Consider the following 25,243-nt stretch of genomic DNA (forward strand, 5'->3'; position numbering starts at 1 on the left):
CGTCTCGGCTCTCATGGGCTGGGTGGCGCTCATACCTGGACCACCCCACCAATCCAGCTTCACCATTTCAAACCTAACACACCCAACAGAAGTCTCCGTCTTCCCCTCCGCCTCCTCCAGGAGCCCAGCCAGGCGAAGGGCCCCAGCACCCACAGCTGCCCACGCCCCAGGCCGTGGGGACTTCGCAGCCTCTCCCCTCACCCCATAAACAGTCCATCACTGAGTCCTGACGGGTCGGCCCCCAAAACACTCCCCAGTTGCCCCCGCCTCTCCACCGTCTTCTCTGCCCCCACGTGAGACGCCGGCGGCTCTGCAGAACGCATGAGCCTCTTCAGATGCCCCCTGCCACCCTCTACCCCGAACAAGGGGCCTCAGGATAAAACCGAGATGCTGAGAAAACAGGCAGCCTTGGGGTTACCAGGCCAAGTCAGGCTCCCGGGGCCCCCGTGACTACAAGTTAGTTTTTAAAAACCTAAACTGAATTATGTTACTCATCTGCCTCAAAGTCTCTGAACCCTCCCTCTGCTCCCAGAATAAAGTCCCAGGCCCTGCAGATGTGGCCCCAGTGACCTCATGCCCCGACCCTCCTGGCCTGCTCCGCTCTGGCCACAACAGCCTCTGTTCAGGGCCTTTGCACATGCTGTTCCCTCTGGCCAGCACACTCTTCCTCACACCGCTCACCCAGCTGGCTGTCTTGATCCTCAGGCCTCAGCTCAAACGTCACCTCCTCAGAGAGGCTGTCTCTGACCACTTAATCCAAAAAGTTGAATCTCCTTCTAAAGCTGCTGCATGATTCTCCTTTTCCCATCTCTCCTCTCTCCTCCCTCCTCCATCCTTCCTTCTTCCCAATCTGCTTCCCCTAACTGGAAAGGGGGCTTGGGCCCTGCACCTCGTGGTGACTGGTGCGTCAATGCGCTGGGCCCTGGTGTCCCCATCTGAGAAGAGGAAAGTCGGGGCCGCGGGTGACACCGTCCAGAAACCAACCAACCAGGAACCAAGCAGGAGGGGGGGGGTCTCCTGCCAGGCAGGCACCTGTGCCCACCAGCAGCCAGCAGAGGGCGCCGCAGGCCACGCCTTCCTCACCACCAGCGCCTGCTGCCCCCAGCCCGGCCGGGAAAACGTCTGGGAGACTGGGGGGCTCAGGGCTGCCAAGGAGGGGGCTCAGTTGGGGCACTCGGGCTGGGGAGCAGACAGCCCAGAGCGAGTGCTGCTGCAGGCGGCACAGCCGGGGGCGTCGGCTCTAGGCGCCAGCACCCCAAATGCTGAGTCCTTGGCTCTGCCTCCCTGGATGGCAGAGGGACCCGCCCGGACTCTGAGCTCTGAGGGCAGCCAGGGGTGGGAAGGGCAGCGAGGCGCTTCTGGGCCTGGAGTCAGACACCCAGGGTCACACCGGCTCGGGGGCCTCAGTGGGCGCGCCCCTCAGATGTGGCAGAAAGGCCACGCCGGGGGCCACTGCAAGGATTCCCCATGATGCTATTTGCCCCAAGGAAGTTCACCGGATTGTTAGGAAAGCCACTGCCCGTCCTCCCAGCCCCGCCTTTGCCCCTCCAGGGCCTCCCCGCCCAGCAGCAGGGGTGATTCTTCACGTGCCAAAGTCAGACCCTGTCCCTCCTCTGCTCAAAACCTTCCCATGGCTCCCACACGCCAGAGCAACGGCCGAGTCCCCAACAGCCTGCACGGCCCCTGAGCCCAGCTGATTCTTGGGACTCACCTTCCCGCCCTCCGCTGGCTCATCTGCTGTCGTTTCTCAACACTGCGCGAGAGCTCCTGCCTCAGGGCCTTGGCACCTGCCATTCTCTCTGATGGAAGGCTCTTCCCTGATATCCTCATGGCTCATTCCCTCCCCTCCTTCGGTTCTCAGGCCAGATGTCACCTCAGTGAGGCCTTTCTCAGCCACCTTATCGAAACTTTCAACTGCCGCCACCCCAGGCCTTCCTGTCCCCTTCCCTGCTTGATCTTTCTCCTTAGCCTTTATCACCACATATGAGGGTTCCTCAACCTCCGCACTAGTGACACTTGGGGCCAGATGATTCTCTGTGAGGGGGGCATCCTGTCGCACTGAGGATGTTCAGCGGCATCCCTGGCCTCCACACACTACACTCCAACAGTACCTCTGTTGTCACGGTGTCAAGTGTCCCCTAGAGGGTAAGACCGCCCGGGTTAGAACCCCCAGTCTATACCACTTATTCTGTTACCTGTTTATGTCTGCCCCCCACCACTAGGACAGAAGATCCCCGAGTACAAGGACTCTGCCTTGTTCCCTGCTGGCTCCCCAGCGTCTGTGACAGTGGCACGCAGCAGGTGCTCCATAAACAGCCCGCAGGAGCCCGCGGGAGCCCTCTGCCTGCGCCCCCCCACTCACCGCGGTGGCCGGCGAGAGCAGCGACTGGCAGTGCAGCAGGACACCGGTGGCCGCCACCTGCTCCAGCCACTTGCGGCTGGCGTCCCGGCTGCTCTCCTCGTACTCGCCGTTGTTGTTGTAGCGGTAGCTGAGGGCCGCCAGCAGCTGCTCAGAGAAGGTGCACACGGCGGCCACCAGGGCCTGGCAGAAGATGGCGTCCCTCCGCAGCTGCAGCTTGGTGTCTGGAGGCGGGAGGGCAGGAGAGCTCACTGGGCGGTGCTCCTGCGCATTAGCAGGCCCGCGCCCCACGGCCCGGGCCAGGACCAACACCCCCACCACCCATCAGGGCCAACTTGCCAAAAATTAACGAATCCCAGCCACGAAAAGCCAACTCCCCAAAATCAATTCTCCAAAAGCAGCCGATTCGCTGAAAAACTCAATTCTCTCAATGACCCATCTGCCTACACAAAACACCCACTTGTGGTTTTCCTGAGGCGATTCCCAAAACCCTCGGCCTCAGCTGTCTCTCCATTTGTCAGGGGGATTGTCAGCCTTGACTCAGAGTGACAATGACGCCAAGCATTTCTGCCAAGCTCCATGCTTTACGGAACGCAATGTACCATTCTCTCTATTTCTGACAAGTCCGCTTCTTCCTGCCCACCCCACCCCCCACTCCTTGCTCACAGTGTGGTTTGCAGAACTGAGCAATTTCGGGCGATTGGTCACTCACGGTCCCAGTGTTCTGGAAGGGATTATTTTCGATGACTGGCTCTGGCCAATCGGTTTTTGGGGACCAATTCTGACCTAGATCCTATTTTAGCTGAGAATTTCTGGGAAGAAGGGAGGGGCGGAGAACACCTCCAAGCTCCCCCAGGCCTGCTCAGCCCTCCCCTCCCTGTCATCTGCCTAGTAGGACGTCCCCAGGCTGCGCTGAGGGCGCGACCGGCAAAGAGCCTCTCTCATCCTCCGTCCTCTATCCCGCGTCCTCGACAAGATCTGCCCAGGCTGGGAGGGAGCGAGACAGGGCTTCCGCTCCAGGGCCCTGAGCCTTGTCCCCTGGACAAGAGGATGAAATGAGGTCTAGGCAGTTCTTGGAGCTGCTGGAGGCCAAATGATACCCTCCCCCCGTGCAGGCCCTCATGACCACGGGAATGTCAACCAGCAGAAGAGGTCGTGCCCGGGCTACAGCTATGAGCACCCCCAGCCAGGAGGGCCGCTCCCGAATACACCTGCGTGTGTGCAAATCCCAGCCAGCTGCCGCTTCAAAGCGCTCACCTGTGCACTTCAGCAAGGCCAGGAGCAGCTGGTTCTTCCCATCTGGAAGGAGAGGGGCAGAGAAAGGGGATGGGTGGGGGGAGCCGGCAGAGGTGCGGGCAGAGCCGGGCCCCTCCCCGCAGCACCTGGCACTGAAGCTCTGGGCACGGACGGCTGTGCTGAAGGAGCTGTGCGTGAATGGCGGGTGGACTCCAGAAACCCCCGGACATCCAGGGGACAGAACTCCAGCTGTCAGCTGCATCCGTGTACACAGACCCACCCATCGGCCCCTCAACGCCTGGGCCAAGCCCCCAGCCCATGCCTCATGCACACGTGTGGGCACACACTTACACATGTGCATACACACAGGTGTACACTGAGACCCACACACGCTCACACGTGTGCTCGGGTACCCAGGCACATCTTACGCAGCCACAGCCCTGCGCACACGCAGACAAAGCTCAGACCTTCCAGACACCGGCCTCGTGTCCCCGTCTCTCCTTCAAAAGAGGCTCTTGGGCCCAGGAGGGGCTTAAAAGAAAACCCAGGAAGGCCTTTAGATTTGGCCTCCTGACACACTTTCTGTCCTGCAGAGGCACCGAGATGCGGGCTGGGTATGGCAGTAACAACAGTGACCACAGCGGCGTACACCCACGAGGACTGACGGGGTGCCAGGCGCTGTTCTCAGTGCTGGATTTGTACAGACTCACAACACACAGGAGGAGCCCATCTTACACAGGAAGAAACTGAGGCACAGAGCAGTCGAGCAACTTGCCAAGACCACACGGCCAATACACGGGAGAGTTGGGGTGTGAGCATGGGCAACCTGGCCGCAGAGTCCGTGCTCTTAACCAATCACAGTTTTGGGAAACAGGACAGCTCAGGGCCAGCACGGACAGCCAACTCAGAGGATGCCGTTCCTGAGAAAACGGCCCTGAGCCCGGCACCTCCTGCTGCCCTGGTCAACTGTCTCCCTGGCCTGGATCCTTCAAATCAGGAGTGGCAGACTCAGATGCCGCCAAGGGCCGGGCAGGCAATGAAGAGGTGTGAAGCCACCTCGAGGCCGCAGGGGTGCTGGGGACGGTGGCGAGCTGGAAGGCACCCTCCACCTCGTCTCCGCCAGGCCTGTTGCTGCCAGATCTTCTGATTGCTCAAGAGCAGCCAGGAATCTGAGATCTCAGATTACAAACGCCGGCAGTGGATTCACGTTTTTTTAACGCTCTAGCATCGGGACCTACTTGTGGGCCCAAGCCGGACTAGAGGACCCCCAGCTCATGACCGTGACAATAAATAAAGGAAATGAAGCAAATCCACGATTCGGAGGCTGCAAAGGAACAGGTTCAGCCTTCCCAGCTTCTGACTACAGGGAAGGCCCAGGCCCCTGGTCAGCAGTTCTCTGACCAAGTGAGGACAGTGCCGGGGCCCCGCCAGGGCGGGACACTCAGCTGAGAGAGGGCACTCGCTCTTCACGTCCTCCCTGGGCATGGAGAGACGGAGCGTGGAGACGGACCCACTCTTGATCCTCCCACGTTAACAGCCAAAGGCCACACCAACCCCTCGTCACGTCCTGCCCTGCCCGACCAACCTTCCACGTATCTCTGGATGTCGTCCACCAGGGTCTTGATGGAGCTGGGGAGGTTCCAGGGGTCCTCCTGGATGCTGATCTGGATCAAGCTCCGGCCACGGACTGTACACTCTTCTTTCTGTTTGAACTCTGGGGCAGGAAAGGGACATGAGGGCAGGAAAGGGACGGAGGTGGCATAAAGGCGTATGTCCCATCACCAGATTCCAAAGCTCAGAATCCTAGATCAAGGATGCTGGCAGGAGTCTTGGGGACTACCTCATCCACAGAGGGCAGATATATGGTAAGTGTGCTACTGATTCCTACTATCACACCCATGGCAGACATCACCAATCAATCTCAGCACCCTTCTTGTTAGTCTGAGGCTGTGACTCCTCACAGCTGCAACCAACCCAGTGCAGACATCACAAGTCAATCACTGAATTCTTTTCTTCTAAACTTGGACACAGTCACACAAGGATTCTCAGGTACCACCTGCTCAGAGCCACAACCAGCCCAGCTGGCACGTGACTTATAACCTAGTCTAACCTTTCCCCTATACAGAGGACGAAGCCCAGGCACAGAGTGGGAAACTGGCTTGGCTAAACCACACAGCTGGGTAGTGACTGAGCTGGGACTCGAACCAGGCCCCAGTGGGGCCATGCAAAGGCCAGGCAGACCCAGGCCCTTGTTCTTTTGGCCTCTTCCCTGCTACGAGGTCCCAGGTTTCTGACCTATGTGTGGTCTTGGTTCCTCCGGGTTTGACGTTTCTGCTTGTTAAGGTCCATCCCTGGGAGAGAGGACCCTGAGACAGCAGGAGGGGCAGCTGAGCCAGGGCGCCCTGACTCCTCGCTGCTTCCTACACTTACTGAGGAGCAACTGCCTCTTTCTTTTCCTCTCTCCTGCACCCAACTGGGAGCTTCGGGAGGTTAGGGGCAGTACGGCACACATTTCAGGGTCCCCAGTGCCCAGCACAAGGCCTGGCACAAGCTGGGTCTTGGGAATTACTCACTGGATGGATGGATGGGCGGGTAGATGGGTGGGTAGAAGGACGGGTGGGTGGGCAGGTGAGTAGATGGGTGGATAGGTAGGTGGGTAAATGGGTGGGGAGAAGGGTGGGTGGAAGGACACAAATACCAATTCTTTTTCTCTCAATCACTTCAAGAAGAAAGTCTCAATTTGGTGCTGGCAAGTCCCTAAGACTTCTTTAACTCACTGATCCCTCTGATGAACAAAGAACAGAGAACTCAGGACCTGACTCCAGTACAATGACATTTTTTGTTGTTTCCTTTAGATTTATCATTATAGTCATTGTTATTTCATGGCATGTTATATTCATTTTCCATATATAGGGAATTTAACAAGTTCCTTTCAAAACAATTTTTTAAAGGGAGACACTTTTTCAAGAAAGTTATGTCAATAATACAGGCAACAAAATAATATGGTTAAAAAAATGTAGAGATGTAGGCAGATTCTGTGAATATGGCTAAAATGAGGACGGGGGGATGTGGGTGTCTGAGGTTTGACAACTGTGCCCCATCCCTCCGCTCGAGTCACAGATGGGCAGACGGAGCCCAGAGAGGCTCAGGGACCAGCCCAGGGGTCCACGAACTTCTGAAAAGAGCCAGAAGTGGAGCGCTTTGCAGGGCACGTGGCCTCTGTCACTTATTCTTTCTTTCTTTGTTTTGTGTTTACAACTCCTTGATAAACAAGAAACGATGACATCCTTCTCAGCTGGGCATGGACTGAGCTGGCTGACCCTGGATGAGCTCACAGCCACTGGGCCGGCGAGGGGCACAGGCCAGAGGGTGCCCGGGTGTCTGGCCCACGTCCCCCCTTGCAGGCTGTCTCCTTGCTGGGTGCCAGATGCCATTCCCAGCCCCGCCTGGGGCTCCTCTCTGCTCACCTTGCAAGCTGTGGTCCATGGGGAAATGCTTGGTCTCTTCGAAAGCCCTGCTCATGACAGGCCCCTTGAGGAGCATGTGGATGGAGTCCACCTGGGCAGCAGGAAGCTCTCGGTTAGTGTGACCCTCCAGGTTCCAAGGACCCACGACGTGCAGCCCCTGCCCGGGCTCCTGGCTTATAGGCTCTCACCAGGGGTGACGGGAGGAACCCACAGTCAGGCCAGCAGTGGGACAAAGGTCCTACCTGGTTAAAGAGATGCTCCAGGCAGCCGTGGAGCTTGTCCTGCTTGTCTGACGGGATCCGCATGTCGCAGGGCAGCTCGTCCCCTGGCAGGAGGAGGAAGCCGCAGCCATCAACCCCTCCCACCCTGTCTCACACCCGCCCAACCTCTTTCCCAAGAACGCAGCTGCAGTGCTCCGAAACCCACAGGGATTGGGAGTCAGACAGACCCGGGTCCTGGCTGTGGGACACTGGGCAAATCACTTAACCTCTCTGAGCCCCAGTTCATCATCTGCAAAACGGGCAACAGGAACCAAAACCTCACACAGTTGTAGGTCATTGTCATTATCTCCACTCTGCGAATGAGGAGACCGAGAGCCAGAGAGGGACCCAGAGCCCCAGTCTCCTGACTCGGCCCCGCCGCTTCCTTGAATCAGCTGCCACGTGTACGTCCTTCCTAACACCTCCCCGGGACGGTTTCTGCGGCTAAATATCCTGTGTGAGGAAGTATTGAAAGTCCAGCAATATCTTTGATTTTACTCAAGCTTCTCTTAAACTGAAGTACAATTAAAATTAAATTTTTATGCACAGACATCGTCTGAAAGATGCACACGGCAGCAGCGACTGTGGGTGCCTGGGGACCGAGGGCAGGAGGGCTTGTCACCAGCCCCCCCGCCGCCACCGCCCCGCGTGACTTTTGAATTATGAACCACGGGGATGGATGACCTACTCACAGAATCAAAGATTTAAAGGCTGGAACCTTGCAACTAAAATTAAAACTAACTTCAGTCTTTCAGCAAAAGTTCCAAGTACAGTATAACCTAATCTATAAAGCAGGATTTATGTCTGTCCATCCAGCCATCCAGCCCCACGTCCATCTGCATAGAAACAGTGTGCTCACCAATGACCCCTGAATATGATCGTGGTCATTTCTGGGGGAGACGATGAGATTCTGACTGATTTTTCATGTATTTCTTTTGAACTTTACTGTGTCGTGTGAATTTTTGGTTTGAGCTTGTGTCATCTCTGTGGGAACCATGAGGTCACCCTACTTTAGTGGCATCAGAACACACATCAGCATCTGTCACTGCATCCTGCATGTTTTCATCTGCCCCATGTCTGTGACATTCATGGAGAACGTCAGCTCCACGAGGGCCGGGACCTCTGTCTCTTCATTCGCTGCTGTGGTCCCCGCACACGACAGTGAATATTTGCTGAGTGCATGTGAGAGGAAATACACTATACACCACCCAAAGTAACGCACGATATATGCTGCACAATGAGTAAATTATGATGAAATAAAAGTGAACAAAACAGCCTCACTGGGGGCCACGCTCTCTGTGAGCAGCAACCGCGACACTCACCAGACCCCATCTCGTCGCTGCCCAGGTAGGAGCTGTTGCTTCTCACGCTGGTGTAGGACAGCACGGAGTCCCGGTTACTGTTACACTCGCTGCAAAGGGGCACAGGGGAAGGGAAGTCACCCTCCAGCTCACATCCTCCAGTCCTGGCATCTAGAACCCAGTTTCTGAAGTGTGGACAAACCCCTGGCCCCCCAGTGGATAGCCAGCGCAGAGATGCTGCTGCAGGCTGACCCCCAGTGCCAGAGATGGGGACGGCTGTCCGGGTCGGGGGTCCCATCTGATGGTGGGGAACACTCCTGGGCTCCAGCACAGAAACACAGCAAGAAGAGGACAGTGAGCCGTTTTCACTCCAGTGTAACTTGTGTCACTCCTCTCGTGGGACAGCCTTGTCCCTGGACACGGCTGCACATGCCACCCTCACCCACACGGTCGTGTTCTATCCCCCCGGCCTGGCTGGAACCCGCAGGGGACAGGACTGTGTTTGCGCAGCGTGCCCCAGGAGCTCAGGGGGCAGAGGAGCAAAACCACAATCCTGAAATTCTCCCCTTCGCCTTAGGACAATTAAAGGAAAAGACGGAGGGCCCCAAGTGTAAGAATGGCAACCCAGGGAGATGGAGAAAGCCTGGGGTGTGGACACAAGGTGCCAGGAACACACAGCGCCCAGCGGCCAGGGCATCAGAAATGCGACCCAAACGATCCTTGGAGCCAAGGACAGGAACACCGGGAGGACAGGCGCTGGCCTCCCTGCTGAATTCCATGAGTTCTGCATTTTGCCAACAAACAGCTGAAGTGCCCTTGAAGATCGCACTTTACCCCTGGGGTCAAACGCTGTCCCCATCCTTCCCCCAGGACCAGGGCGCCCATCTACGCAAGGAATCCGCTGGCCCACCATCCGGCTGTTACGGGAAATTGAGTCTTCAGTCTGTTTAACCCACTAATTACGGCTTCACCAATCTTGTTGTAATTAACTTAATCAGTAGAAAAACAATGCAGATCCTCTCAGAGTCAGGAGGAGAAAAATTATCTTCCTCCTTGGATCAGTAAAAATACTGTTTGTTGCAGAAAAGTTAGTTTCTTAACGTCGAGTTTTAAAACACACCTCACGCAGATCTTGACTGTTTCTGCGACCACGTGCGGTCGACTTGCACGGAGGGGAGACGAAGCAGAACGGACGGATGGCGTCCACAGGGGACAGGCCCTGACTCGTGAGCCCTGGGGCCGGGGGCCGAAGGAGAGCCCCCAGGACCACACGGCCCAGCAACAGTGCCCCATCCCACTGCTCCCTGGGAACTGGCCTGCTGACCCTGGCTTTCCCGGGGGTCAGTGGCCTCAACTGTCACACTGGCCATCCCCGTCAGACCCCACTCCCCACCCTGGCTGCCCGCAGGGCCGCCCGCACCTGTAGGAGTCGCGGTAGCTCATGGTGTCGTGCCCCGAGTCCTCCTGGTCCTCCTCTGACACCTTGAAGCACACCTTCTTGCTGCCGCCGTGCTCGGTCCTGTCCATCTCGCTCTCTTCGCTGACCAGCGGGGGTGAAGAGGCCTCCTCGGCTGAGGGCAGATCGCAAGACCCGCCCGACGTGGGCTCCGTGATGGTGGACAGGAGCCTGTGGGAAGCAAAGACTTGGGACCGTAAGGCCCAGGCCTGTGGCTTCACTCGCCCTCCTGGAGGCCCCAGGCAAGGCCCAGACCTCGGGCCACACCTTTGACCCCAAGCAGAGGGAGCCAGCAAATGCCGTGTCCCTTCCCTGACAATCCCACCGGCGACCCTGGGGCTGCGCATCCGTGTCCCCCTACGGGGCGTGAGGCACGGAGGGGCATCATTCACAGCCCCGCGGTGCAAGGCCCCAGAGCACAGGAGGGATGGGGACCATCGGGAGAGGCCCGGAGAGCAGATCTCAGTGCTGGGGCCGCACGGCCTCAGCACAACTACTGGACCCCGCCGCTGCCGGGTGAATGCACAGTAGACATCCGTGACAAACGGGCACAGCCGTGTGCCAACGACACTTCAACAAAACAAAAACCAGGTGGCAGGCTGCACTGGCCCACAGGCCCCAGCTCATCGGTTAAGAGCACAGGTTTCTGAGATAGACGGGCCCCAGATTCAAACCCTGAGGCGGCTGTTTCGTAGCTCAGGGACCTGAGACTCAGCTTCTCCACCTGCAAAATGGAGTAAACTCAGTACGTGCATCCTAGGCTGCTATAGAGGTCAAGGAAGTTGAAACGTAAAGCACTGAGAAGACCGTCTGGGCCCCTGTGAGTGACAGAGAAACCCTGGCTGGCAGAGCCTTCCACCTCTCAATGAGGTCAGTGTTACGATTAGCCCGTTTTATAGATGAGGAAACCGAGGCTGAGAGAGGTTAAGACTTGACCAAGGTCACACAGCTAATGAGTGGCAGAGCCAGGGTTCAAACCCAGGCTTCCTGGCTCCAGATCCTACGTTATTTTTCCTTTTATCACGGACGATCTCCATCACGCACAAGCATGGCAGGAACAGTATGACGAACCCCAGGTACCCAGAAGCCGGCTCCAACCGCGGCCACGCAGGCTCCCCCTGTGCTTCCTCAGTCTTCCTCGGCGCTTTGTCTTTCTCCAGAGCATTTAAGGGAAATCTGAGGCATCACATGACGTCCCCTGTAAGACCCTCCACATGTGCCTCCAGCACGTAAGGACGTCCTTCTAAAGCAACGCTTCTCAGCTGGGGCAGCTCTGCCCCCAGGAGACATCTAGCAACGCAGCACATTTCCGGAGGGGCACACACTTAGCAACGTCCAGTGACGTCTTTAGTTGTCACAACCGAGGTGGGTGGGGGCGGAGGGAACGCCTGGCACCCGGGCAGTAGAGCCCAGGGACGCCCCTAAACGTCCCACAGCGCACAGCACGGCCCCCGACAGAGCTCAGCAGCGCCGAGGCCGAGAAACGCGGCTCACCCTCAGCAGACCGTGCTCAGCACACCTCCCACACCCACGCCGCCTCAGCGCCACCGAGGACCCAGGCCACGCGCCACCGCCCCTGTGGTCTCGAAAACGCCTGCTCACAGACCCTGCGTCAGGCCCCCACCCAGGTCCAGTGCCGCCGTCAGCTGCTCTCTCCCTCGAGCTTCTTCTCCAACAGCTCCTCCTCCCTGGACCCACTTCCCTGCCCCCCTGACCATCCATGTGTTAAAGAGACTGGGTCATTTGTCATCTAGAAACGCCACCCTCGGGATGTGGCCAAGGGCGCCCCGAAGTGCCATGTCGCCATCCTCTCTCCCTCATCCTCTGGCCAAGGAGCAAGACCAGGGCTCTGACGGGAGAACAGGGCCAGTTCTGTTGGCAGGAACACTCTGCGGTGGCGCCGTGCGTGTCCTGCTTGTCACCCCAACAGGGAGACCGTGTCCAGCTGTCTCTCTCTCTGCCGTGTTAAAATAATAAAGTTCCTCCAAAACCTTGCACCAAACCGTTTTAGCCTCACTAATGACGCTGCCTCCACCACTCACGTCATGAGAGCAGTGATTCTCCAGCCGGGGTGACTGCGCCCCCCCCCAGGGGGCATCTGGCAGCGTCTGCAGACGTTTCTACGGTCACAGCTGGAGGAGGGGTGCTCCTGGCACCCAGTGGGTGGAGGCCAGGGATGCTGTTGAACATCCCACAGGGCACAGGACACTCCACCGCAGAGAATGATCCTACTAGAAACGCCGAGACGGCCGAGGCTGACACCCCGACTGCCACCCGCTCCCGGCCGGGCTCACCTGTTGATCTGGGTGACGTACTGCTTCATCTCCTTCAGCGCCACCTCCAGTCTGGTAAAGAGCTGCAAGTAGGCATCCTGGATCTCACGGTCCTCTTGCTTGAGCAGGAAGCTCAGGCCCCGGTCCTCCTGGCCAGGGGCCCCACTGGCCAGCCCAAAGCCGCTGTCGCTGGGACCGTGGCGTTGCAGGTCTCCTTCCACAGCAGGCAGGCACTTCCAGGCTGGGGCGGCCATGGTGGTGATGCAGTGGTGGGTGTACGACATGGGGTTCAGGTGGCCTACAGCGGAGGCAGGGAGAGCTCACTTGGAAACGGCCCCTTGACACCCTTGGACAGAGGTATACAAATTCATTTCAAGGATTCCAATGAATGAGAAAATTCCCCCTTTTAAATATTCTCTTCATCCACTAGATTCCTTCAACAGGAAAGTTTCACTTTTGTGCTAATATGCTTTTAACTACTGTGATTTTTTTCCTTGCCTAGAATGCAGACATGATGGCTGGTACTCCAGCAGCCATTCTATACCCTGAGGCATCCTTCAGGATGGAAGCCACATCTAGAGATGGTGGCACAGAAAGAGAGAAGGAGCCCGGATGCCTGATGATGGTGGAGACACCATTCCAGCTCTGGACTGCCAGCCTCCACACGTTTCTGTTAAGTTTTTACAGCGTGAGATCCAAACACAATTTCTACCAGACGCACGCAGTTACCTTGCTCTGGGTCAAGGCCAATGAGGGAGGGTTTGCGACCAAAGCGGATACTAAAGGATCTGCCAACCGAGGGAGTGGTCTTGGGGTAGGACACTTCCATGAGGTTGACGTGGCAGTTGGTGGGGCAGAAGTCCAGGCCGCACAGCAAATGGGGCTCCAGGGCTGCTTGTTTGAAGGGAGGGCTGACCCTGTTCTTCAGCTGGACTGCAAACTGAGAAAGGAGGGGACACGATTCAGGGGCCTGGGAACTCCGGCCCACCCCCAGCATCCTCTTTATCCCGACCTAGGCCAGACATTCCAAGACTGAACCAAATGCCAACAGCTCCCAGTGGAGAGTGGATCCCCCCGCACCGCCTCCCACTGGATCCAGACTTGAGGGGAGGCCTGGAGAAGCCTGAGGCCTCTGAGAACCCACCCATATCCGCTTCTCAGTTTGGCTGCACCTGAGCCATCCCGGAGGAACCACCTCCTGCTGACCCATGGTCCATGAGGTGCAGGGAAGGCTGCCTCCCCATCCCCGCTGTGACTGGTACAGGCCTAGGGAAGGGACCCAGGCCAAGCCAATAAGAGCCCTCACCATGTTCCTTTTCTACTAGGATTGCTAGGGCTGAAGCTACGAGGGACCATTCTGTCACCATATGAGAAGAGCCTGCCTGAGAGCAAAGCCAGCACAGGAAAACAAAGTCAGGAGAAGGAGAGGCCACACTCCTGTGACAATGTGATAGCTGTTTGAAGGCCTGGATACAGCCATGCCTGAATTCCACCTCTGGACATTTCAGTAACATAAACCAATGAATTCTCCTGTTTGTTGAAGCTAAGTTGGGTTGAGTTCTGACATTTGCAACCAAAACACCCAAAGCTGAGACCCTGCAGGGTGCAGGTACCTCCCGGTAGCGGGCGATCCTCTGGCCAATGCTCTCCAGCTTGGTGTCACAAATGTTGCGGAACTCGTAGTGGGACATGGTCCTGATGTTATTGTTCAGGGCCATGAGACGCCCACAGTTCTGCACAAAGACGCTGTCATCGGCAGCAAAAGCCTCAAGGATCTGCAGAAACATAAACAGCTGCTGAGTGCTCCCCAGGGGCAAGGGAGGGTGGGAAGGGGCCGATCAGCAGTGGCTCCCATGGACCCCGTGATACCCGTGAGGGCAGGTCTCCTGCTGGCCCATTTTGCAGGTGAGTAAACTGAGGGTAAACTAACAAGTCACTCTCCTACTTCCCACTGCTACTAAGTGGAGGGGCAGGGACGAGAGCTCAGGGGTCCAGGCTGCTCCCCGCCCAGGGCAAGGCAGCACCCGCGAGACCTTGGCGGTGAGGCCGAAGCAGCCGCGGGGCTCCACGATCTTCTCCAGCACGTGGCACTTGACGCCTGCTGTGCTCGTGTACTCGTAGACCACGCCGTGCTCCAGGGGCACATTGTCCACCGTCAGGCTGACCACAGGCCCATCCTCGTGCAGGCTCAGCTGGGGACTCAGGGACAGCAGGGGGAAGGCTGGAAGCCAAAGGGACAGGCAACCCTGAGAAGGGGTCCCCACCCCAGAGCCAGCGAGCCCCTCGACCCAGCACCGCAGAGGCTCGTGTCGGACAGACGGAACACTGTCTGGAACAAGTTGTTCACCCCTTGTCCGAGAAGATTTTCCTCCCAGGATTCAACCCTTGTGCCCCATTCCCAGTCTATGTGGCTCCAAAGAGGGAGCCCACTGCACCCTTCCCACCAGCACAGGCCTGGCCCATCAGCATATTCGATTTCCCCTATTGACAGCAATTGGTTCAAAACAAGTATGTGACCCAAGCTGGGCCAATGAGACTCAAGTTTGGGATTTTTGTTGGATCTACAACATTCTGTTTTTCAACTGCAGAGCCACCACGTGGAGAAAATAGCATGTAAGAGAGAAACCAACACAGAGGAAGCAGAGCTGAGAACTGAAGAGAAGAAAGGGACTCCTCGTGAGACTATACAATGCACTGGATCGAGCCAGACCTGAAGCTTGATTGACCCTACTCAGACTTTTTAGTTTGCTGAGCCAATGTTCTTAAGTAGGCCAGATTCAGTTCTGATTAACATGGGCCCAGAGGCCACGCCGCTGGTGACAGATCTAGGAAACGAAGCAGGCACTTTACTGGACTGAACTGTTTTCCTTCCCACTGGCTCCAAAGGGTACCTCTCAACACGCACACCAGTCTCTCCCCTGACCCTCGTCCTGTTACCACCTGTCCCCTCTTTTGTTCTTTTGTTCACGGTCTGTCTCCTATCACGTCAGCGCCATGAGGGCAGGAGCCCTGTCCCCCTTGTTTACATGCATCCCCAGCTCCCAGAACAGGCCCAGCACACAGCAGGTGCTTCCACTTGTTGAAGAGCAGAAACGGCAGCTGCTCCCAGTGCGGTGGACTGTCACCCTCAGGGGTCCCACGTGCTGTGGAAGGAGGCCCTCAGCCCCTCCTCTCAGAGGGGCAAGAACTGGGCCCAGGGCCGCCCTGGCCTCTCCTCCCTCCCTGACGGCCCGTCCCCCTGGGGTCCCTCTGCAGGGCTCTGTGTGTTCCTGGGTCGGGGGACAACTCCCCAGCCAACCCCGTAAACCCTGGTGCTTTGCTGACCCCAAAGTTCCCAGCAAGGAGCCCGGGCTGTCAGACGGAGGCCTCCAGAGCCCTCGTGCTCCCACGGCCCCCGGCTCACGCCCGGCCCAGCAGAAGCAGAGAGCAGCGTCCAGAGAAGCGACTGGGGAGGAAGGACCAGCATCCAAACTACAAATGTTCACTGAGCGCCTACAACGTGCCAGGCAGAGTTCTGGGCTCTGAGGACACAGCAAGGAATAAAACGAACAACAAAACCCCTGCCCCGGGGGAGCCTGTGCCCAGGTGAGGACAAGAACAAACCGACAGCTGTGTGACACATGTCAACAAATACATGCGGTGAAGAAAAACAAAGCAGGATGAGGCGACAGCGAAGGACACAAAGGGCTCCTCTATCTAGGGCATTCGTGAGAGCCGAGTCAGAGGAGCACCAGCCAAGACCCACTCTGGAGGAAAGCATTCCACGAGGGAACTGCAGGTGCAAAGGCCCTGGGGCAGGAGCCATTTGCTATTTAAGAACAAGAGGCTGGAGTGGCTGGAGCAGAGAGGCGAGCGGGAAGGTGATGAGAGGTGAGGCCGGAGAGCCAGGCTGGGCCTGGAGACCATGAAGAGGGCTCAGCTGTTGCCCTGAGTAGGGTGGGAGCCACTGGAAGGTTCTGTTCAATTTTTTTGAGGACAGCCCACAGGAGGAGAGGTAAGGCAGGACAGGGAGAACACTGAGCAGCCACTGCAACGGTCCTGGTGAGAAATGACGGTGGCTTGGACCAGGCAGCGATAGAGGAGGGGGAAGCGGTCAGATTTCAGATGCCCGAGGAAGGCAGAGGCAATGAGATGTGCCGTCGGAATCGAGGTCGGGGGGACACAGGAGAAAGAGGACGGTCCAGGGGGACTCTGGGGTTCAGGCCTGAGAATCTGCAAGGACGGGGACAGGACACGGGAGGAACGGGTTTCAGGGGAAGGTCAAGAGTTCGATTTTGGCCACGCTCAGGCTGCGATGCCTCACAGACGTCGGGGCGGCAGGTGGAAAGACAAGCCCGGAGTCGGGGTGGAGGCTGTGGGAGCCCACGGCGGCAGAAGGACGGCTCGGAAAGACGCTGGCATCCCCCTCCCCAACTCTCTAAGGATGCATGCCACATGGCCAGGGGGAATCACAGTTGCCGATCAGCTGACTGCACAATCAGGATGATCCGGGATTGTCCAGTGAACCCAGTGCAATCACCAGGGTCCTCAGAGGGGCAGATGGAGCGGAAGGGGCAGGACGAGAGGGACGGCGGCGCGAGGAGGACTCAGGCCAACAGGGCTGGCTCCTAAGACGGGGAAGGGGGCCAGAGGACCAGGGGACGCACGCGGCTTCCAGAGGCTGAAACAGGCGTGTACACGGACTCTGCCCAGAGCCCAGGGAGGAAGCAGCCCTGCCGACCCCTGACCATGGCCCAGTGGGACCCAGCTTAGCCTTGGGGCCTCCAGAAGCTACGAGAAGAAACGCGTGTTGTTCTGGGCCAGCGGGTCTGTGGGCCTTTGTGCAGCAGCATCGGAAACTAACACGGAGCTGATGGTATCGGGACGGACTGGACGCGCCCAGAGGGAGCGCAGACACAGAAGGGGACCTGGGGCCTCCCCCACCGCCTGTCCTGTTACCTGAGTCGGGCTGGTCCTCCTCCTGGGCCCCATCACCATCCAGGTCTTCGCCGGGGGCCTCCTGGCTGGCTCGGGCCTCCTGAGCGTCCTCGTGGGTGTGGTAGACCCACTGGTACAGACCCTGGGGGTTGGGGGGCAAGTAAGAGCCAGGAGCCCTGGGAGGGGGCCAAGGCCACAGTGGCACACCTCCCTGACTCCACAGCGCAGGCTCTGAGCCCGTCTGTGACACCACCTCCGGAGAGGCCTCCAAGATTTCACTCCAGAACCTTCCAGAGGAGCCTCCTGTCACACTCAGCCCCCACCCTGTATCTATGCTCCACACAGAGGCCAAGGGAGGGGGTCTTGGAACATGGAAGTCAGACCCACCGAGCAGGAGCCTCGGCACTGCTGGGCCTGGGTGGAGACACATGCGGGCACCCGGTGGGGGCACCACAAACACGGCCTGAGCAAGGTCACCCTCCACTGAGCCCGCCCCCACCAAGAGTGACATCAGCTTGTGCCATCGGCGTGACTGTGCCCCAAGTGCCCGTGTGGTAAGAGGGTCTTAGACACCCATCTCACAGCTGGGGAAACCGAGGCCATCACGGCCCAGCTCCGGGGGCGTGGGTGGCAGAGGGGCCCAGCGACCAGGCCCAGCTCCCTCCAGGGAAGCACCACCTGAAATGCTGTGGGGCCTTTGGTCCTCCCCCGAGAAGGAGGGCAGCCCCCAGCCCTGCCCCGCAGAGTAGCTCCCTGACCCCTCTGGCTGCCGGGTGCTCACCAAGGCGTCCTCTCGGTGGCTCCGGAACGCCTGGAAGTGCTCCAGGACCTCGGTGGCGCCGGCGCCCATCACGTTGTTGCCATTGACCTTCAGGATGCACTGGCCCGCGCACAGCCCTGCGGCCGCAGCCTCCGAGCCTGGGAGGGACAGGAGCGTGTGAGGCTGGACACCCAGTGAAGACGGCCGGGGCAGCGGCAGCAAGGGCAAGCGAGCAGTTGGACGCTGACCCCACACCGCCCCCGAACACTCCCTCTCCATCGCTCCCGCCCTGGAGCTGCCCTCCGACCCACTGCAGGGGGCAGAACAGCCACTGGCATTCTTTGCCCTTTGGCAGAAGAAACAGGCCCAGAGAAGGAGCAGCCAGCCCAAGGTCACACAGCAAGGACGGCTGGACTTGAACCCGGGTACGTTTCTCTCCAGAACCTCATCTCCTTAAAGACCTGCAACAACCTGCGACACTGGCACCAGGAGCAGCCCCGTTCTGCAGACAAGGAAACAGAGCCTCGGGGCGGCAAAGCGACTCGAGATCATGCGGCTAGGAGAGGCCGGGACTGGAATCCAGGTCCACCAGACTCCAAGAGCACGTCTTCCAGCCAGGCCACGACCCCCAAACTGTAGGCCTCAGACCCCAGGGTTTGAGTGGTTCAAAGGAAGGGTCTGGAAAGGCAGGTGGATGCCCAGCTTCATCTGCATGTGGGAGGCTATCAGGCCTGTGTGGTGTGATGGAGACAACTACAGGCCCGGACCCCGGGGCCTTGGGTTCAGACCCTGGCTCTGCCACTGATCAGCTGTGTGACCTCTGGCAAGTTCCTTAACCTCTCGGCACCTTGGTTTCCTCATCTGTAAAGCGAGGGCACTGATAACTTCTACTCACAGGGTTCCTGAGGGATTCAGTGAGTTAAAGCCTGTCAAGCAGTTGGCCCACACCCAGCTCTCAGTAAGCGCTCAACAAATAGCTGTTTTCCTGTTTTTGCCCAGTTCGCCTCTAAACGCCTACTCTCCTCTGCAGATGCTCTAAGGCGGGTTTCTCACCCCAGCACCACTGACACTTTGGACTGGGCGCTCTCTGCTGTGGGGCCATGCTGTGCACCGCGGATGTTCAGCAGCCTCCCTGGTCCCTACCCGTGAGATGCCAGTAGCACCCCACGCCCAGCTGTGACAATCACAGATGTCTCCAGACATTGTCACATGTCCTCTGGGGGGTGAAACTGACCGAGCAGAGAACCACTGCTTTAAGGATAAAAAAATAAAAACCCACTTCAAAAGGGTAACAAATTCTCAGTAGCTTTCTGTGTGACATGCATTTTCTTAATCAACACACATTAAAAGTACAACTATGACCACAATAAATGAACAATTAATGTTTAAACTTTAAAAGGGGGGCCCTAGGGCTGACCCAGTAGCATAGTAATTAAGTTCGTGCTCTCCGCTTCAGCGGCCCGGGGTTTGCTGGTTTGGATCCTGGGCACAGACCTACACACCGCTTATCAAGGCATCCTGTGGTGGCACCCCACATAGAAGAACCAGAAGGACTCACAACTAGGATACACAACTATGTAGTGGGGCTTTGGAGAGGATAAAAAAGAGGAAGATTGGCAACAGATGTTAGCTCAGGGCCAATCTTCCTCACCAAAAAAAGCATTAAAAAAAAAAAGATTCCTGCTTACTTAAGAAAAAGAAAGTGGGGCCCTTAGATGCAAAAAGGGTTGGGAGCCCAGTACCTGAGACCTACCTGGTTCATCTCCAAGATACAGTAACCCCTTAAACAGCATGCAGGGAGAAGGCAGCACAGAAAGCAGAGGTCTCAAACTGGGGGCCTACGGGCTGGTTCTCACCACAGAAGTGTGACCAAAATTCACATTTCTGGCTTCTCTTAAAAAATCAAATCTTACAAGAGTGGGACCACATTCCTGCCTGGCAATAATGGGCTTGAGCTAGAAAAAAACTGCCCCTTTTAGAGTGAACACCTATTTTTTTCACCTTGCCATAGTCCTCACCACTCCCTATTGTTTCCTCTCAGTCACCTATTTGTAACTGCCTGACCCCCAAAGCCATCTGCGCTTGCCAGCCTTGAATACCAGCAAAGAAAGTAAGCGCCAGTGGTGCACGAGGAGGCACAGGCTGGTGAAGACGGTTTGGCCACCTCCGAACTCCCACCACACGCACAGACGGGTCTCCCAAAGCTGGCCTCTGTCTGTGAAGCCCCGCTCACCTCTCCCCACAGCGTAGACGTAGGGCGGGGCAGCTCCGCGGATCTGGAAGCACAGAGCCTCTGGATGGTCAGGGACCTTGATGATCCTGCGCCAGACAGAAGCCGCCATAAGGAAAAGCAATATCACCCCCACCAGCCCAGGGGGCCACCCTGGGAAGCCCCCACCTCTCAGACTCGGGAAACGCAGCCCAAAACAGAGAGAGAAACCAGAGCCCAGGCCAGAAGCCCTGGCCTGCCCTGGGGGCTGCCATCCACGCACAGAAATTCCAGACCACCCTGTGCACCCTCGCCATCCCTTGCTGGGTGAGAGGGGCCCCTGGGGCCAGCCAAGCACCCTGGCCAGCACGTGTTTTATTCCACATCAGGGAGGGTGAGAAGGGAGCCAGCGCATCCTGGTGCTGACTCCAAAAACGGCCACACGCCCCCTGCAAAGCACGGTTTGAGGGCCCAGGGCCTGGCCATCCCGCGGGCGGACCCCAGAGCAGCGTGGGTGGCACCTGCCCCGGGTCGTGCAGTGGTGTCCTCAGGTAAGCCAGGGGCTCCAGTGCAGCCGTCTGCTTCCACCCCCCCACACTGGGCCGCAGGATGGTCCCCGTGCCCGCCTGCCAGATGCGGCCATCCTGGAAGCCTGTCCCCAGTCCCAGGGGTTTCCGGAATTTCACGCAGGCACGTTCCACCTTGGTGATTTCTGCACTTCCACACACCAACCAGACTGTGGGTCACTTTCCCTAAACTGGCTTCCCTTTTCACTGAAATCACCATATTTAACACTTCCCGTTGCTCCCGTCAATAGAAAACCAGGAGCATGTGCCTTAAATAGATGATGTGAAAACCGAACCCACGATTTCTAAAACAGAAAATGCTTCTCCCTGGATACCACCTCCATCTGGGATCCAGCTCTTCTCCCCAGCCCCACGGTGGCCATCAGCCTCCTCACCACGCCCCCCGCCCACCTCTGCCCCTCATGATCTGGTCTCCACCTGCAGCCAGAGAGATCCTGCCAGAAGCCACGTCACACTACGCCTGTCTGCTCAGAATGTTCCAGTGGCTCCACCATCCCTCCCAGGGGCACCAGGTCCTCTAGTGCCTGGCCTCCACTGTCCGGCTGACCCCTCGCCCACCCCTCCTTCTCACTCACTCTGCGCCAGCCAATCAGCTTCCTCACTGTTCCTCCAACACATCCACCACTGTTCCACCCCGGGGCCTTTGCACTAGCTGTCTCCTCTGCCTGGAACCCTCTCCCTCCAGAAGTCCCCTGATTCCCTCCTTTACCGACGCCAGTCTTCAGCTCAGTTCTCAGCGGCCTCCTGACCCCCGTGCCTCCACACGGCCCCTGTCCTCTCCCAGCTTTGGTCCACGCCGACTACCACCTGGTTCAGTAGGTCTCTGACTTCTCTGTCTCATTTGCTCTATCGTCTGTCTCCCGCTCCACCCTCCAAGACTGAGCTCCATGAAGGGGAGTAATGTGGCCATCCAGACGCAGCTGGATCCCCCAGTGCTGGACCACCACTCGGCACACAGCGGGCACTGAATGAAGCCCGGAGGAGCGAACGAGGGAGCAGCGTCACGCCACGCGCCTGCAGAAGGAGCCGCGTCCACGGGGAACCAGGGGCTTGGGCCCCGTCACCACCCCCAGCCTGAGAGGAAGGCAGCCGGACCCCCTGGCCAGGACACTCACTCTTTGGCCTTGGTGGCCACCAGGAGGCGCAGCGGACGGCGGGAGCAGAAGGACTGGTTGAGAAGGGACTCCACCTCGGCGAAGGGCCGCAGGAACACCAGGTCCTCGTTGATGGAGTAGATCTTCCTGCCCACCTGCAGGCCGGCCATCTTGGCGGGAGACAGGCACGGGGGTCACCACCTCCCCTCCTCCTCCCTGAGGAACCCTGATCGCTCTGGCAGCACAGAGCCGGCCCCAGGGACCAGGCACGACCGGAGTGAGCCCTGGCTGAGCCCCTCCGTGGTGAGCAGTTAAGGGGCTGTAAGACCCAATGAGCCATGAAGGCAGGCCTGCTGGAGGCACCAACAGGAAGGATGTTTTCCTCCAGAAGAAACTGCTATGGCCCACCCCTGCGGGAGGGGACACGAGGCACTGAGCAGGGGCAGCCACCTTGTAACCATGGGGGCTTGCCCAGGACAGTGGAAGAGATGCCAACTTCGAACCAAGACTCGCAACCACCTCCTTCTAACCTCATTTATTAACAAATGGGACTGTGGCTTCAGCCACCATGAGGCCAGCATGTGGCTCCCTGCAGCCAAAAGCACTTCTCATCGCTACACAGAGGTGAGCGGGTGCCTGGACGGCGTGGCAGGCGCCTCTCCCCACCCCACGCCCCCAGGAGCAGCGGAGACGACCGGGGGCTGAACCCCTGGCCCACCCTCGATGCGCTCCCCTCCTCCTCGAGAGACGCTGTGTCCACGACAGCGGCACACCTGTCTCGGTCGAGCCACTGAGCACTGGCTTTTCCACTATCACAGCTGATTCCGAAAATCTTTTATTCCCGCACCTCCCCATGGGGCCAGGAGAGGGAGCTGGTGGCACACACACTGGGAGCACAGCCCGGAGCACAGGGGCTCTATCCCGGCCCCCCAGAGACTGCAGACAAGACAGCCCTGGACTCAGTTTCCCCACGTGGGCAGCAAGCAAGCAGGAAGCACTGACATTCTGCGATTTGCTGAGCCGGCCTGGCCTGGAGGACCGTGGAGAGAGACGCTCACTCTCCGCCGGCCCGCAGCCCGCCAGGGTGGCCCTGGGAGAGGCCTCACCTCGGCCAGCGAGCCCCTCTGCACCGACTTCACCACCACGGCCTTGTTCTTCTCCTCGACGTCGAAGCCGTAGTCCTCCTCCTGTGGCAGGATCTGGGGCCAAGGCAGGCGGGGTGGAGAGGCGTGAGACGGCTGGAACCACCCTACCAGGGGCCCCTCGTCTGCACGGACTAGGGCGGCAGGGGCGGGGCAGCGGGGGGGAGCAAAATGCAAACAGCACCCCGTATACAGTAGGTGTTCAACACGCGTCTGTCGAGTGAAGACGCACCACCCGGCCCACGCTTTGACCTGTGTTCTCTCTCATTTGCTGAATCTTCATTGTCTGTCTCCCCTTTCTCCTCCCACCCTGAGGACGGTCTCCTCGGTCCTGCGCCACTGGCCCCCCATCTGCGGGCACACTGCAGGGGCTCAACACAACCTTACTGGCTTAACGAACAAGACAGATGCAAAGGGATCCAGCCACCAAGAACTTGGGGACAGGAAGGGAGTTGAAGGAGAGCAGCCCCTCCCCATGGCAGGACGGCAGGCAGGTTGGGAGGTCTGGGGTTCAGTGGTGATGAGGACACAGGGAAATGCATTTGTTCAACAAATATTTGCTGAGCTGTTGCCTATCAGATGATCCGGGTGCTTTACTGGGAGTGGGAAACAGCTCTGAACAGGACAGACGGCTCCTGTATGAGGGCGGCTGCCTGTCTAGGTGGGGAGACAGACTGCAGACCAATAAGAAAGAAATACAGAACAGGATGCAGGGGGTGTACAGAGTTTGAATTAAAATAAAGCATGTGAGGGGACAGGACATGGTGTGGGAGGGTGGGGGTGGCCAGAGGAGGTGAGACCTGAATGAAGTGAGGACCAGACCTTTATTATAGAGTGGAGAAAGTGGTCTAGGCAGAGGGCACGGCACGTGCAAAGGCCCTGAGTCAGGCGCCAAGGTATTGGAGGAGAAGAAAGGAGATCAGAGTGGCTGGGGTGGAGGGAGAAAGGGGGAGGAAAGGAGAGGAAGCTGGACAGGCAGGAAGAGTCTTGCAGACCATGGCGAGAGACTAGATTCTATCCTAAGTGTGACGGTGAGCACAGGACGGCTTTGTAGGGGGAGAAATGGGACCTGGGAGGAACAGCAGCCCCAAGTACCACAGGAGAAGTTAACGGAATCACCCTCGCATTATTCAGACTTCGGCCCCACTCTGGCTGTGGCAAGAGACCTAAACTTTCCGAGCCTCCCTCTCGAGGGCCGACTGCGGGCCAGGCATTAAGATGGAGGCTGTGCATCAACGGGCAGAGAAACAGGATTTGGGGAGCTAGGCTGGTAAATATCTGGATAGGCTGGTGGATGTTCTGCCTTAACTGCGAGGACATTTACAGCAACTGAACATGGACGGGGTGCCAGCCCAGAAGACCCAAGGCTCTGGTGTGCAGGATGGGTCCCTTCAGGAGGCCGTCGTCTCTGCACAAGGCCAGGCTGGGATGTGGGGTGGACGAGGAGAGGTGGAAGGGAAAGGAAAGGGAGCCCAGCAAACCCCAATCTCTTCTGAAGAGGCCAGTCTTGGCTGGTGCAAGTGACCCAACCTCCTGAAAATGTCACCAGCCACCACCTAGAGCCCCCTGCACTCTTGGGTGCTCAGAGTTCAGCCCAACTTCTCCAGCCATCAGGTGAAAGTCACCCGGCTGCCCGGCCTGCAGGTGGCCGTGGGAGGAAGACGTGGCAGCTCAGCTCTGCTCTTACCAGCAGGCGCTTGGCCAGAATGTTCTCCACCAGCTTGAAGTCATTGCGAAGCTGCTTGTTCTTGCTGCTGGTTCCCTCCATCTCCTCGTCCGCGTGGAAGCGGAAGTACTGGGACTCATCTTTGAACTCGCTCTTCTCCAGCACTGCAAACCCGCAGACACACAGGCACGCGGTCAGGCCCACGCAGGAAGGTTTCGGCAGCTCTGCCAGCTGGCAGCCGCGGGCCAGAACCAGCCCCTGGACAAGTTTGGTTTGGCCAGCCCAGTGTTTTATTAAATGGGATCATGTGCCAACAATAACAGATAAAGATATCTCACATCAAAGTCTGGCTTTCTGACTTCTCTTGAAAAACCTGAACTTGCCCCACCCCCCATAAAGACACGTTACAAAGCCATAGTAACCAAAACAGCTTGGAACTGCAGTGGAAACGGAGAAAGAACCAGGGGGAGAGAATGGAAATCACGTAAGAGGACCAGGTGCTTATGGAACTCAGTA

At 58.2% G+C, this 25,243-nt stretch overlaps 1 protein-coding gene across 1 annotated transcript in view; it reads right to left on the reverse strand.

The window, feature by feature from the left end:
* PREX1 (phosphatidylinositol-3,4,5-trisphosphate dependent Rac exchange factor 1) overlaps positions 1-25,243 on the reverse strand; it is a 181,582-nt gene that overhangs the window by 9,209 nt on the left and 147,130 nt on the right. The window contains exons 16-32 of the mRNA XM_044748026.2: positions 24,749-24,891; positions 23,026-23,118; positions 21,941-22,089; positions 20,263-20,348; positions 18,051-18,187; positions 17,291-17,411; positions 14,386-14,573; positions 13,966-14,127; positions 13,082-13,292; positions 12,374-12,650; positions 10,044-10,250; positions 8,645-8,733; positions 7,305-7,387; positions 7,063-7,153; positions 5,181-5,309; positions 3,617-3,658; positions 2,363-2,583 (exon numbers count right to left, since the gene is read on the reverse strand). Coding sequence (XP_044603961.1) covers positions 2,363-2,583; positions 3,617-3,658; positions 5,181-5,309; positions 7,063-7,153; positions 7,305-7,387; positions 8,645-8,733; positions 10,044-10,250; positions 12,374-12,650; positions 13,082-13,292; positions 13,966-14,127; positions 14,386-14,573; positions 17,291-17,411; positions 18,051-18,187; positions 20,263-20,348; positions 21,941-22,089; positions 23,026-23,118; positions 24,749-24,891 — 2,429 coding nt within the window. The remainder of the gene's footprint in view (positions 1-2,362; positions 2,584-3,616; positions 3,659-5,180; positions 5,310-7,062; positions 7,154-7,304; positions 7,388-8,644; positions 8,734-10,043; positions 10,251-12,373; positions 12,651-13,081; positions 13,293-13,965; positions 14,128-14,385; positions 14,574-17,290; positions 17,412-18,050; positions 18,188-20,262; positions 20,349-21,940; positions 22,090-23,025; positions 23,119-24,748; positions 24,892-25,243) is intronic.

This window comes from Equus asinus, chromosome 15 (assembly GCF_041296235.1).
Source record: "Equus asinus isolate D_3611 breed Donkey chromosome 15, EquAss-T2T_v2, whole genome shotgun sequence".
Classification (NCBI taxonomy): domain Eukaryota; kingdom Metazoa; phylum Chordata; class Mammalia; order Perissodactyla; family Equidae; genus Equus; species Equus asinus.